The 15,465-nt window shown below is 35.4% G+C and overlaps 1 protein-coding gene and 1 pseudogene across 1 annotated transcript; one reads left to right on the top strand and one right to left on the bottom strand.

Annotated features, from left to right (window-relative positions):
- Positions 1–8,869: 8,869 nt before the first annotated feature.
- LOC142620412 (uncharacterized) lies at positions 8,870–10,051 on the bottom strand. Its single transcript, XM_075793781.1, has one exon. It carries the CDS (start codon positions 10,049–10,051, stop codon positions 8,870–8,872), a length of 1,182 nt encoding a protein of 393 aa, XP_075649896.1.
- A 910-nt stretch (positions 10,052–10,961) lies between these two features.
- LOC142620410 (FT-interacting protein 3-like) lies at positions 10,962–13,277 on the top strand (annotated as a pseudogene).
- Positions 13,278–15,465: the final 2,188 nt, after the last annotated feature.

The raw sequence follows: 15,465 nt of genomic DNA, 5'->3' as shown, positions 1-15,465 counted from the left end.
TCATAGAAGTTTCAGTGAAAGTCTTCTCTCAGTTGCTAAGCTGTAATGTATGTAAACTAGGTTACTTATTGAAAAAAAATTGTAAATTAGGCTAGACATTGAAAGTTCTTACTGAATACTATAGTTACTAAAAGTTGTGTTTAGCTACTAAACTACTTGAGATGTTTCTTAAAATTTTGGGATATAAGTTAATAAGAAATGTCTTTTACATTATGCTTTCAGATACAATTTTTATTCAACTTTGATGTTGGTTTTTATTCCCTTTTAGATTTTATAGAGAAGTAGGAACACAAAATTTGTATTTTAATCTTGTTTGTTTTTGTGTATGCATATCCACATTCCCACACACATTATATACACTATCAACTTATATAGTTGCATGGCTAGATAGTTTAGCAAATCCTTGTTAGTATTAAATGGGGTTTTGCTTTTTTATAATATTTATTGAATTCAAAGTGGAAATTTGATAGATAGCACCAATTGTGTTTTCAACCAATTGAATATCAAGAAACATTTGACTTTTTTTTTTAGTTTATATAACATTCCTCATTAAATAGATCAATATTCAAATATTTAGAAACAAATTATAAGTAGCATGTAACTTTGCAATATGAATTAAACATTAGACTTGCGTATCTCTTTTGCAACTACAAAATGTACAAATACTGAGAGACACTATTTGAAAGGAGATTTAATTGGAAAATAATTGTGCTTGCCAAAGGAGGAGTAAAGATTCATAAATTTACTTCTGTAAGTCTGGAATGAAGTATTTTAAAATGTTATAATTATGGATTCATCAAACTTGCAACATTTAACCATTTAAATTTGCTGTTTAAGTACACGAATATTGGAAATTAATCTTATAACTTTCATCAATCTAGAGGAAGATGAATTAAAAAAATGAATTTCTTGAACATTTTTCTGAATTTTCCCGTGCATTGCACGGGTTAGCGACTAGTGTATTATAAACATGGTTTACTTTAAACTTGGGTAACACCCATCTTCATATTTTGAGTTTGATTGGGGGTTGAATTTTAGATGGCAAGTTAGTTCCGCTGAATCATTCACTACATTGCATTCAACCTGAACCTACAAAATCATAAAAGTAAATTTTGCCAGATGATGAAAAAAAACACCCCACAAGGGACAAAACTTGAAGTAGGAGTATGACAAAAGTATCAGAATCGTTCAAACATAGCAGTTTTTGTTGGCAATAGTCCTTTTTTATACACGCGTTAAAAAGAACAAATATACTTCCATAAATTATCTTGAGCTTCCTTATTTGAAAGCTAGTAAATTCACCAGCACATAAACTAAAGACTATGCATTTACGTCAGAACATAGTTTCTAATATTCATTGAACACAAAAATTAAAACAGAGAGAAGAAAGAAAGAACATACCCTGCAATATGCAACACAAGTGTGAGAAGCATGAGAAGCAAGCCTTGAGTCAAGCCTTGAACAGAAGCAAGACCAAGTGAAGCTGCAGAATTACAGAACAGAGAAAACGACTAGTAGTTTAGGACTGATACTACATGTAGCATTGTATTCAATATTGTTAGTGACTTAGTTACCAAACGTGAGCTGGTTAGTTATTTTAGTGTTCACACGTGTAAGATTCAGTTAGTATAGTTCAGTTAGTTACTTGGTTAGTTACTTAGTTTTAGTTACTTTGCACTGTATATATAAGCTGTAACCAAGATATTTCTAATTAATTGAGAAGTATTTTTCCAACTCTGATAGCAATATACTGGAAATTGATCATGATCAATGCACATAACACACGCTAGTACATAGATTGGTTCGCTTTTTTCCTCACAAGATACAGGTTTTCACTGTAATGGACAAATAATCTTTGAAATATTCAGAGTTCTGCCTCACTGATCAACACTATCATAATGGCCTTCATAAATGGTCGATTACATGTTCTTAAAATTTAACATCCTTTCAATATAAACACGAAAAACAGTTTTATACAGATTTTCTAGCCCAGCTTAATTAGACCCGCGCCAGCTTTCTTCCACTTCAACCTGGTGGCCTCTTTCAGGCACTCATCAATCAAGCTTGACTTTTTCCCAGATTCTTCTGACATTATACGCTTCTGTTTGTATTTTAGAAGGTCCAACTTTGTAGTCAGTTCCTTGAGTTGTGCAACATACTTTGTGATATCTGTTTCAAGTTCCTGAAGGGTGTCCTCTTCAAGTTTTCAAAGCCGGAGTCCAAAGTAAGCTTTTGTAAGGCTCGTCCACTGATTATGAACAAACTGAATTTCGAACCCCGCAGATTCCAGGGCTGTCGAGTACTGCCACCAATTCAATAGTTTATCTTCTGTGATATCCAAAATTCTGGTGCAGCACATGCTATCTATAGTCCCACATAATATGACAATTAGATACATCTTTACCCTAGGAGATAAATTGGTCTCAGCACCCACATCACCTTATTTCTCAAACAAGCTTTCTAGGATAGGGCCCAAGCTCTGAGGCACTAAGTAATCCCTCACATTAACAACCTGCTCCTCTCTGTTCCATAAGTCCATTAATTCCTTAGGCCCGGATCCAAACTTTTGCTTTAAATCTGTGAATGCTCTGTCCAAAAACAAGGAATTATCTAGGCTATCCAGCTCATCCTCCGATGAGTTCTCTTCATCAATGCTTTCTTCCTGTACATCTTTTGTCATTAGAACTTCCTTCAATTCCTTATGCTCATCTACACTGAAAGTAGATAATATATGATTCCAGGTTAAAACACCCGTTCCCTCTATTTGTGGCTTAATTTGTCTTCTGATTCCATGTGCTACTTCCATTTGACGCAACACATTTTCATATTTTAATAATCGATCCAAAGTTAGTAGATCATACAGAGCCTGCATTTCCTCTACTCCTGGATCATTAAGTATTTTGGTTGCTTCTGCTGCTTCCTTTTTGCACATCTCCATTGCCTCTGCTCTCTTGCTGATCACCTTTCCAGCAAATTTTCCTTCGGGTGACCTCAAATCCACATCCCCATATTCTCCTTTGAGCCATAGCATAACCTGACATGGCCAAACGAATATCTCAGCAATGGTAAAACTTAGATTCGTACTATGTCAATTATGGAAACACAGCCCTCACAATGCGGTTTTCATTGAATTATATATAAGCTTTTTTTTTTTTTTTTTTTGACACAAGATAGAATTTCTACTCTAGCTTAATATAAGTGTATATGTGTGTGAAGCTCCCTCTGGAGACTTGAACCCCGGCCCTTCTACACCCCACAAGCATTATACTTGTAGAGTGACCACCGCATCAAAACTCCAAAATTTTGCACAGAATAATTCTAATTTATCTCTTTCAATTAATTTTAAATTCTATTCTATATTTAAACAATATATTAAAATCTTCTCATATTTTATTTTCTTTAAGAAAATAGATTGGCTCAGGAGCTGGCGTAGAATGTGTGTTTTACGGCATCCAATCCTAACCCGCCACGTCAGATTTTTACCCACTAAACAATAAACTTTAACACACAATTATCCCCAAATCTTCATAAATCAAAACCCAATTTCACCGTGAAAATCACAAAAGTGACCGTTGGAGATGTTGGAGATAGAGACGATGATGCTTATAGTCTAAAAGTGATAGAAAATTCTTAGGTAATCTCGGAGTATAGTGAAATGGTGTTCCCTCCTCTCACATTCATAGTGGACTCACCATAAATTTAATGAGTGAACCCAACCATGAATGTGAGAAGAGGAAGCACCATTCTCCGTGCTCTGAGAGTACTTAAGAATTACTCAAAAGTGATACCAGAAAAAACCACCAGGACCAGGTGGTTGTGCCGATGATGTTGGCCATTTTTTTAAATCTCAGTGACTTGGAGTTCTAGACCAATTTTCTCTTCAATCTTACGGAGAGTAGCTAAGAAAAAAGAACAGCAATAACTCAGAAAAAAATCCTGCTGTTTACAAATCTCCAACAACTTCTCAGATTATCTCGTCGTACTTATTTCCAAAAGCTCTTGCTGTAACTATTTTTTTGAACAGTAAGATTGGGTTTTGATTTTCTGCAGATTTTGAGTTTAATTTTTCTTTATTAAATTTGGTGTTTGAGAGGGAGTCGTAGTGTGTGTTATAGTTTATTATTTTTATTGGTTAAAAACTAAAAAAATTTCAGCTTCCACAGTCCACACTACAGCGATGTTCTTTGATTTTTTTTTCTTAAAATAAAAATTATTAATGACTGAGAAAATCAAAAGGAAAAAGCCACATAAATCTTCTTCACTTGTGTTTGGTAGCCTAGAAAATTAAGTTTCATCTCCATTTAGTGTTTGGAAGCCAAGAAAACCTAAAGGAAAATCCTCATATACTTCAAAAAGAAACCCAAAAAACGCCCAAGGGCCTTGATTCAACCACATCGGCCAAGGGCCAAACCTCTGACACAAAATTTCCATCACCCACAAACTCTTGATGCGATGATCACTCTACAAGTATAAGTGCTTGTGCGGTATGGGGGAAAAAGGCCGGAGTTCAAGTCTCCAGGAGGAAGCTTCATACACATATACACTTAGATTAGGTTAGAGTAAAAATTCTATTTTGTATTTAAAAAAAATATATAAATATCTATTAATAATCTATATATATACACACACTATAAAACTAAATCTTTGACTTTTTGTTGACTTCTTTAGAGCTTGCCACATAGGATTTACTGCTCCCACAATTTTACACCTCATTTTAATTTATTTAATTTTTAAACTAAACACACGCAAAGTTTTGAGAACCCAAACCCGACTACGAAATTTCATATATGAATTCATAAACTGAAAACCTACAGATGCATAACCATCCAAAACTAAAGATTCTCCTTCACTAGATTAGTCTCCTTGCTTGCCTAAGATTCTTCTAATTAGAGCAACCGTTAATGTTGCACAATCCTTCTTGCTGGTACACACAAGTTTTGAAAATCTGACTACATCTATGAAAAACACGCAGAAAAGAGAAAACCAATTTGCTTTGAACACATTCATGAGAACTTTTAGCAAAACAGATGAGAGGTGTGGCAACATATGCGTACTGTATTGAATCAGAAAAGATGTGGGAAATACTTTGTAAGACATTTTATTATTAATGAACCACCTTAAGCCCTTGCTTCTGCTAAGCATTGTTGTTACATTGAACTTTTTTGTTTTATATATATTACATTAGTTACAATTGCACTATTATTCTTATTTTTAGCTCATATTAAAAGAAATGACATGTGAAAGGTTTTGTGAAAGGGGCAAGGGTTAGTGGTCACAGGTAAGGGAAGGTTTAAGTGATTGGGAGGGCAGAGAGTATTTGGCAAACCTTTTGTATAGTAATAGCTGTTTGATGAAAATTGATTTTGCTAGAGGCATAAAATTCTTCTCTATAGGGGATTCACTTTGATCTTGTGATATAGTTGGTATGGTCTAGATTTTAGCTTATCCTTGGATCACCTTCAAAGTGTTTAAGAAAATGTCTAAGCCAAATTGAAAAGGGGCTAGGACTAAATGAGGCGTTTGAGTGATTGATAATTCGATACAATTTTCATCAGATTCAGTTATGGTGACCGAAACTTTTTAACTAAATTTTGTGTTTCAATTGATCACAATTGTTTTTTTTTTTTTTTTAAATATTCATATTTGAATGGTATCTTGCATAATTGCTATGTATAATATATCATTAACGTCATCTCCTATTTATAAGCATTTCATGCATTTATAAAAATATCTTAGCTAACTATAATGAAATGAATATTTGAAATAATTTTTCAAACTACCACAATTAAAATAAAAAAAAATTGTCAATGGCAAAAAAATATTAACAAAAATATTTTAAAACTTTTTTTTTATACGAATATTTTAAAACTTATATTTAATAGTTTTTCCGTGTATCGCACGGGTTAGCGACTAGTTATTAATATAATTATTAAAGTTTAAGTTTAGACAAAAAATAGAATAGGGACAAAATCTTTTTTTTTTTTTTTGGTATATTGCAAGAGTTAGTAACTAATTATAAAATAAGAGGCAAAACTTAAGTATAATTATTTAAATACTTTACTTTAGATTACCCAATTTAATTCAAACACGTGAATGCAAAATGTTGCATATTTGCATTCACTTGTTTGAATTAATTATATTTGGAATCTAAAGAGCATTTCAAGCGGTTTTTTTAAAATTTTTATACTCTTTGGAATTTAATTATTTTTGCATTCACCTGTTTGAGACAGAGGAGATACTCTTGACCTTTGGAAAAAAAAAAGTTTAGTGAGGACTATTTTGATTCAACACCAAAAGGTTAGAGACTAAACTGACATATTTGAAATATTAAAACTAGGGTGCGTTTGGATACCGCTTATTTTGCTGAAAACTGAAAACAATTAAAAAATAATAAAAAAAGTTACTGTTTATGCGCAAATTACTGTTCATTTGCATATTTTAAGGCAATTTCCTCAAATCTATCATGTTACAATTTATAAGACTATTATATATATATATATATATATATATATATATATATATATATATATATATATATCTTTTTGGGTTTTGATTCTAGAAGGTATTTGTTTGTTTTTGTTTCTTTGATTTATACATTTTTAAGATACATTTTCTATGTTTTGGATATTAGGGAGAAAAAAAATTAGAATGTGCGATGATTTTTCTTTTGCAGCTTTGAATCGTGATTTTGTTGGATGTTATAAACTGAAAATGTTTTTTTTTTTTTTTCTTTGATTCACTATGAAATCGCTTAAAAATGCTAGTTCTTACGTTGCTCTGCTAAGGCCTAAGAGAGACTTGCTTCTATACCATCTACTTCTATAGTGATAGCTGAGTGCTGACCTGCTAAGGCAACTCTATTCTTCCTATCCCAATCTCGAAGTTGCATACTCTGTTAAATTACTGTGGTCCTACTCAAGTTCAGGTTATTTTGACTATCAAATCTTGAGTGGCATTAGGATGAGGGTAATTAGAGATATGTTTTGAATGAAAAGGGTTGGAGGAATCTATGAAAGCTAAAACTTATAAATTAGTTTTATTCATATGGACACTTAATGTGGTTCCTTTAAGAGTTGGCTGAAATCAACATAATGTGTTGCACTGACTCAGTGTCCTTAATCTCAAGAAGCTGAGGAGATTCAGTGCCATCTTTTGCACTCAATAACATCTTTTCTATTTCCGTAATTTACTACAGGGCCATTTGGTTTGAATCTGAATTGTGACTCAGAACAGAAGATTTAGTTCCAAAGTCTGTCAAGGGAATGGACATCCTTATGGCTTCTTCATGATCAGTTTGAGTAACAAGAGTTGAGGGATTTCTCTGTGACTTTAGGTCCTAATGGGCTCTTTGGCTATGCAGACATAAAACTGGCATAGAAGGATAGCGATTAATGCTTAGTCTTGCATCTAAGTACGAATCTAAAATCACAAGTACCGTATAACGTAGCTTTTGAAGCGAAAATTAATTGTTCAGAGAAAGCTTTAGTGATGCAGGACAATCAAGAGGAAAAAAATAATAATAATAATAATAATTAGAGATAACCCAAAGAATTGGCACCTAGGGGTTAATTGGAATCAGCACCAAGCAAGAAAACTTAATCTTATTCATCAACACCTAAGGTGGTAGGAATCAACATCCAACAATTTGGAAAATTTTCAATCTGAAATTTCATTAACCAGTCGTCTCCCCAAAATACAACCATCTAGAATCCTTATATAGAGATTTTAGAAATAACAGAAAATCCTATCTAAAATTGAAGCCAATCTAAAAACTTATCTCATAAGTTAAATCTAATTCCTATTTAAATTCAAAAATAAAAGACTACAATAATCCAATCTCCAATGAGATAAATATAAAAATATGAAAATATAAACTCTAAAATAATTTGTGCTCCTGCATTAAGTAACTTAGCCAGCTACTTGGGTGTTTGATCGAGAACGGCACTGCGGGGGAAAGGAGAGGTAGCAGAACTTTCTTTTGAGGGAAAAAAAGGGAGATAAGAATCGAGAGGAGATTTTTTTTTTGGTAGTATGTGTAAGTTTTAATTGGCTGATCTTGATTAGTCTGTTAAGGATCTACACCAACTCCAAAATTTTCGAACTGTATCTTCCTTGTTATTGCTATTTCTAAATTTCAATTACAACAATTAATTTCTAACTGTGTAACAATTAGGGAGGCTGCGTTAGCAGCTGCCAGCAAAGGTTTTAGTAGGAAATTAGTCCTTATCTGCAGCAAAGTAGTAGTGCCACTTTAGAGGAGAAAAAAAGTCATCTCCTATGCAGGTGCAGACCATTTTAGAAGATACCAAGTACTACAGATGGGCGAATGAAGTTTTCCTTTGAAAGTGTGGACTGAGAAATAGTGGCAGAATCGGCTTCTTTTGCTCTACTGGTATCCTAGGCTTACATGAAATTCACTTTGTTACTTATTTATAAAAAAATAAAAATAAAAAAGAATGAAATTCACTATTTTATTCTTCCGAAGTAGCTGTCCGTTATTTGCTTTGTTTTTGTATGCTTTCTTATATTTCAAACCCCACTGATTGTAACCCAAAAAGAAAATCTGAGTAAACGGGCAAAAGATGAGCATACCTCGGAGATCACACATGAGACCTCAGCTACAAATTGACAACCTGCACAATAGTAAATGGGTAATTTTGGATTTCTATCTTCCTCGCAAACATCACAGTAGAATTCATCATCTGACTCATCTTCAACAGGGGATTCTACAAGGGTGAGATCATCTATATGACATTTATGTTTGATGGTATATGGTAATGGACCACATTGAACATGGAGATTGAAATTGCACTGAAGACAACGGATTATTGAAGAATCACAGGTGCTTTCACAGGCATTGCACTTAGCTTCAGCCCCCCATCTTTGGCACCAATAAGAGAAGGTGTTTGTCACTTTGGTATTTTATAGTGGGAACTTGTCCAGTGCATTTCTCATGCATGTTAAAATCACAGAGGTCACATCGGTAGGTTAAGTCACAGCAATCGCCACGGCACGCATTGCATCGAAATCTGACTGGGGTTGTATTGGTTGGCCTAAGAAGCAGGGATAGAGGGTGGTCTGGGTGGAGGTAGTCATAGATCCTCGGAGCAGAATCAGCACAGGATTCATGGAGTGAAAATTCCCCTTCATATTTGTTGCATACGTAGTAGGTTGTTCCTAAGGAGCCTTTCCCACAAGCGTAGCAATAAACTTGGTCAGTATCACCAAATTTCTCAATGAGAGACAAGGGATGCCTGTGGTTGATATGTTTAATTTGCTTTCCGTCATCAGATTTTATGCTCCTTAATAAGGCGCATTCAACATCAATATCAAACCAGCACTGCTCACAGTGGTAAGAAATGCTCATCATACAAGTGTCACAGGCTTGGCAGCAAAAGGAATGGACACGAGTCTGCAGGGCCAGAGGGCATGCGTGAGTAAAGCTCTCTATTTTTTGTGGGTACTGGAGTTCAGCACATGGTTGGTGAAGAAAGACGCCACAAGGGTCACAGCCATAGCAAGGACCGAAGCAATGTTCCCCACATACAAGGCATTTAACACGATTGACTACCTCATACTTCTTTTCAACCAGTACCAGTGGATGCATGTGGGTGGTGTGTTTTAGTTGCTTACAGCCTTGCTGTTGTTGTTCTTCTTCTACAGTGGGCATTAGAAAAGCACAATCAACATGCAGGTCAAAATTACATACCTCACAGTGGAAGTAAAAGCCGTCGCAACTTTTAAAACAAGCTCCGCAGGGAAAAGATATATCCGCGTCGAAGAGTAGAATGAGAGGTCCATGTGGGTGAAAGGGATTTTGGAACTCTGTTGGGAACTCGGCGCATGATTTGTGCAGATAAAATGAGCACTGGGTCTGGGTGCAAGCGTAGAGTGGAACGGAGCAGAATTTCTGGCACGCTTTGCATATAACATTCATCTTCCTGTACTCTTGTGAAATTTGTTTCTCACTTTCAACAAGGGTCAACCGGTGCTCATGACTGAAATGATCAATTTCCTTTTCTTTTTGCTGGAAGAAATGATCAACCTCCATATCTTCCTCTAAGCTTGTGTTTTATTTTCTATTTTTAGATCTTGAGTTAGTAATCTAGATCTTATTGGAGAAGAAGAAGACGGTGAAAGCAAGATGGATTCTTATTTGAAGAACAGGACCAGGATTACTCTCATATAAAGGATGGGACCGGTGTTAGGTGTAGGACAGCTCATCTCCATTAATGCTCCGGGACTGATCAAGTTTTTTTCTATGAGACAAAGTCGAAGACAGACACGTGCAAAATTAATGCAGTCTTACCCTTTCATCTACTTTCAAATTTTCAATCAAACAAACACTAGTATTTTTTTTATTGAAAAAAAAAATACCCAATTGCGCTTTGTCGATATTTCCAGCGTTTTCTCAGCCACGAAACACTGCAATTGAATGTCTTTGTTCTCCACCCTCAGGTTTTATTAATTTTTTTCCTAGATTAAAACCTTTTGATTATACTCTGCGTTTTTCTTTTTATCTATTTTCATTTCCAGTTCAGTTTTCAAAATCTTACTCTTCGAAGATTTGCTTTTTCAAAAAAAAAAAAAAAAAATCTCTTATCTATCTGTTATTGGTTTAGGTTATAGATTTGAGGGTTTCTTTTTAATATTATTAACTTCAGTGATTAGTATTAGTATTATACTTTGTTTTTTTTTTTAATTGAATATATTATGATATCTTGATTTTACGGGATATATAAGTTGTAAATCACTTTTTAAGTTTAGTATTAGGCATTGGCTAATTGACCCTTTTTTTTTTTTCTGATGCCTTAGATTTACCTTTGAAATACTTTTTTTTTATTTTTTTATAATCACCTTTGAAATACTAATTGAAACTAAGGTCCTTCTATAACATCAAACTCTTCATCTTCAACTTTCAGTTCTTTGCCGTTTGGCGTCTTCGCTTTTGAAACCAAAAGATGCAGAACCTCACACCATCAACAGAGTTTTCGTTGCAAGAGACCAACCCCAATCTTGGAGGGGAAAAGGTCACTGGCTATGAGCTGGTTAAACAGATTGGTTATCTCTATGTCCAGGTTGTCGGGGCCAAGGACTTGCCTGAAAAAGATGTCAACGGTACTTGTGACCCTTACGTGGAAGTTCGGGTTGGAAATTACAAGACTGCCCATATTGAGAAGAATTCGAATCCAAAGTGGAATCAGGTGTTCGCTTTCTTGATAGATCACCTTCAGTCTTCGCTAGTTCATGTTACTGTGAAGGATAGAGATATTGTACATGCAAGTAATGATTTCATGGGTCGGGTTTTGTTTCATCTGAAAGACGTTCCGAAACGGTTTCCTCCAGATAATCCATTGGTGCCACTGTGGTATAGTTTGGAGGATAATAGGGGAAAAAAAGTTGAAGGAGAGGTGAAGTTGGCTGTTTGGATAGGTACTCAAGCTGATGAAGCATTTTCTGAAGCATGGTGTTCAGATGCAGTTGGAGTTATCGGAACTGATGGTCATGCCAATATTCGTTCCAGGGTGTACTTCTCCCCTAAGCTTTCCTATTTAAGGGTCAATGTAATTGAAGCTAATGATTTGCAACCAAGTGATAAGCGTAGGTCCCCTGAAGTGTTTGTGAAAGCTCAACTCGGAAATCAGGTTTTAAAAAGCAGAATTTCTCAGATCAGGACTGTTAATCCCTTTTGGAATGAGGATTTAATGTTTGTAGTGGCGGAACCGTTTGAGGAGCCGTTGATTTTAAGTGTTGAAGACAGAGTTGCACCTAACAAGGATGAACTTCTGGGGAGGTGTATAATTTCCTTTATGAATGTGGATTGGAGGTTGGATTAATCTAAAGCTAGGAACAGTAAATGGTATGATCTTGAGCAGCATGTCCTCATAGAAGGGGATCAGGTGGAGGAAACCAAGATTCCCAGCAGGATTCTTGTGAGGATCTGCTTGGAAGGTGGTTATCATGTTTTGGACGAATCAACAAACTATTGCAGCGACTTTAGACCAACAGCTAAAGCGTTGAGGAGGCCCAAGATTGGGGTACTCGAATTAGGGATTTTGGAGGCTAGGGAGCTTGCACCGATGAAGACAAAAGATGAGGAAGGAACAACAGATGCTTATTGTGTGGCAAAGTACGGTGAGAAATGGGTCAGAACAAGGACGAATATTAATAGCTCTAATCCCAAGTGGAATGAGCAATATAGCTGGGAGGTGTTTGATCCTTGTACAGTTATTACAATTGGGGTGTTTGATAACTGTCAGCATGGAGGAGATAAGTCTCGTGGGCTAAGAGACTCGAGAATTGGGAAGGTAAGGATTCGTCTTTCCACCCTTGAAACTAATCGTGTTTACACACACTTGTATCCACTTGTAGTTCTAGACCCCAGTGGGGTGAAAAAGATGGGTGAAATTCATTTGGCTGTGAGGTTCACTTGCTCCTCATTGCTTAATATGATGCACACGTACTCACAGCCACTTCTTCCAAAAATGCACTATATTCATCCAATACGTTTTTCTCAGCTTGATTGCTTGAGGCACTATGCAACTCAAATTATATCGATGAGGTTGAGTCTGACTGAGCCACCACTGGGGAAAGAGGTAGTAGAGTATATATTGGATGTGGACTTACCTGTGTGGAGTATGAGGAAGAGCAAAGTGAACTTTTTCAGGGTTATGGGCGTTTTGGGTGGGTTAATCGCCTTAGGAAAATGGTATGACGGGATTCACAAATGGAAAAACCCCAACACAACCATATTGATTCACATAATGTACACAATGCTAGTCATCTATCCAGAGCTAATCTTACCCGCCATTTTCCTCTGCCCTTTCTTGATTGGGGCTTGGTATTATATAAAGAGGCCAAGGCATCCTCCTCACGTAGGCTTCTGCCTTTCTTATGCTGAATCTGTAAGTCCTGATGAACTTGATGAAGAATTTGATACATTTCCAACTTCCCGGTCTTACGACCTTGTAAGGAAGAGATATGATCGTTTGAGAAATATTGCTGTGAAGATTCAAATGAAGGTTGACGAAGTGGCTAGTCTAGGGGAGAGGCTTCTATCTTTGTTGAGCTGGCGAGACCCAAGAGCGACAGTGCTATGTATGATAATCCATCTGGTAGCTGCCATTGTTGTTTATGTTACACCATTCAAAGTTGTGGCCCTTCTCACGGGATTTTATGTGTTGAGGCATCCTAGGTTACGACGTCGTAGATGGCTTCCCTCAATACTAATGAATTTTTTCAGGAGATTGCCTGCAAGAACGGACTGCATTTTGTGAGCAATGCCAGTATTATCTGCAATTGCTTTTGAACAGAGTGGTCAATGATTAAGTTCCCCTCTTTCTTTCATGTTAAGCTACTGGAGAGAAGATGCGAATGTAAAAAAGAAAACATGGCGCTTGTCTGATTTCGATGTTTGACAGCTGATGTTGCGTTACGCTTTCAATGTTTATAGTCTTTGGCTTATGTAATTAGCTACAAAATAAATAAACAAACAGCTTGTGGTAATTAATTAATCGTGTGGCAGTGTGGCTGGAAAATGGTGAACCAGAATAGTGTATAATAAAGTTGAGAGCAGTTGGGGGAGATTTCTGCAATGTAAGTGGGTCTTATAATGTACTCTTTTAAAGTAACTTTAATGCATTGAGCTTTTCCTCATGCACTGTTGTTCAATAAAACTTCTGTTTCAGACCCTTCGGCATGATATATTTATTTTTCATCTCAATAATCAATATGATCTTGCAATTAATCTTTTGTGAGTTTTTTTTTATATTAATAATTCCATAGTTGGAAAATAAGAGGGGGTTATTAGAACCATTGATATCTTAGTTGGAAATATCTTTTCTTTTTTTCTATTTTTTGGATGACCGTGTTCTGATCATTTCATGAGGGATGAGAGTCAGGTTCGGTGGAGAAATGAGAGAGTACGATAGAGATCAAGTAGATAGGAAGAGCTTTGGGAATCCAAAAAAAGATAGGTAGAGCTTTGGTTGCGACAAAGGGATAGTGTGGCCAACGGTGAAGGAGGGAAAAGAAAAAGAATTAAAGTATTTTATATTTTACTAAAAAAACTAGTAATAGCATTTTTAATATTAAAAATTAGGAGAAAAAAGAGCAAGCCTAGGTGCTTCTTTAGGGGATATTCCTAATACTAACAACCATTTCAAAATGAGAGATGAAATTAACAACTGTTGCAAACTTAACACTGTGTTTGGATCAGTGGAAGGGAGAGAGAAAGGAAAGATAAGGAGAAAAAAAATTAGGTTTCTCTTGTTCGGTTGAGGAAGGAAAGAAAGAGGGAGATTCATGGAGTGAGTTTTTTTTGGGGCCCACAAATGCATCTTATGCTATAAAATTAAAACAATTACTATAATACCTTTATACTCATTAATTATCAAATTTATATTATATATATATATATATAAAATACTAGCTGAAGCATGGTCTTTAATATTGTTACGCTCACGTTAAGTTATGTCAACGACCATGTCATTCCCATCCTATTTTCTAAATTTGTCCTACAATTCTAAAATACTAATAAAATTAAAATAATCTAGATTATCTCTACCATAAAACCCACTTCTTATAAATTTAATTCCACCAGCCCACTTCAGATAAATTTAATTCCACCATAAAGCCAAAACCCAATCATTTTCAACCAAAAACCATTTGAAAATCACGGTTACAACTTTCTGTATTTCCATGGAAAACCCTTTGAAAATCACAGTTACAACTTTCTGTATTTCCTTCCCTTTTGTTGCATGGTTTAAAATTCCAGTCTCCCCACGTTTTGTTTCACCGTGTCAGATTTAGTTCCTTCCACTTTCCCGCCTTTTATTTCTCACGCAAATTTAGTTCCTCCCCTTCCCCACCTTCTAACGGCAACCTCTCTATCTTCATTCCTCCCCTCCTCACGGTATATAAATACTAACAAAAGCTGGGTGATTCAGTTGAGCTATCTCTTAATCCTAGTTTGTTTTGTGCTTTATTCTTTTGCTTGATGTTTTTTATTCCCTACATTTTGTTACCGCCTCTTTTGTGTTGTGCTATGGATAGTTTTTAATTGGAGCTCTACCTCTTTATGGTCTATTCATCTTGAGTCTTTGGAATGGGTCTGAATTTTTTATTGTTGGGTTTTTTAATTGTATTTCCGAAGAAGGTTGCCCATCAGCTTTGCAACTCTCATAGATTTTCCACATCATCAATATTTTATTTTTATTTTTTAACATTTTATTTTTAAAAGCCAAATTTAGATTTACACTATATGCAAAACGGGTAATTCTAGCGTACCCCCCCCCCCCTTTTTTTTTGGGGGTATGGTACCCATTAGTAGTCAACCTGCTATACCAGGTTACCAAAATATCACATTTGATGGTACCATCCTCATATTATATAGTACTAATATCACATGTAACTGTACTTTTGTCACATTCGGTAGTTCCCTTATTTTTTCTCACATTTAATAGT

Source organism: Castanea sativa, chromosome 12 (assembly GCF_040712315.1).
Source record: "Castanea sativa cultivar Marrone di Chiusa Pesio chromosome 12, ASM4071231v1".
Classification (NCBI taxonomy): Eukaryota; Viridiplantae; Streptophyta; class Magnoliopsida; order Fagales; family Fagaceae; genus Castanea; species Castanea sativa.
This window is presented reverse-complemented; position numbering and strand designations above follow the sequence as displayed.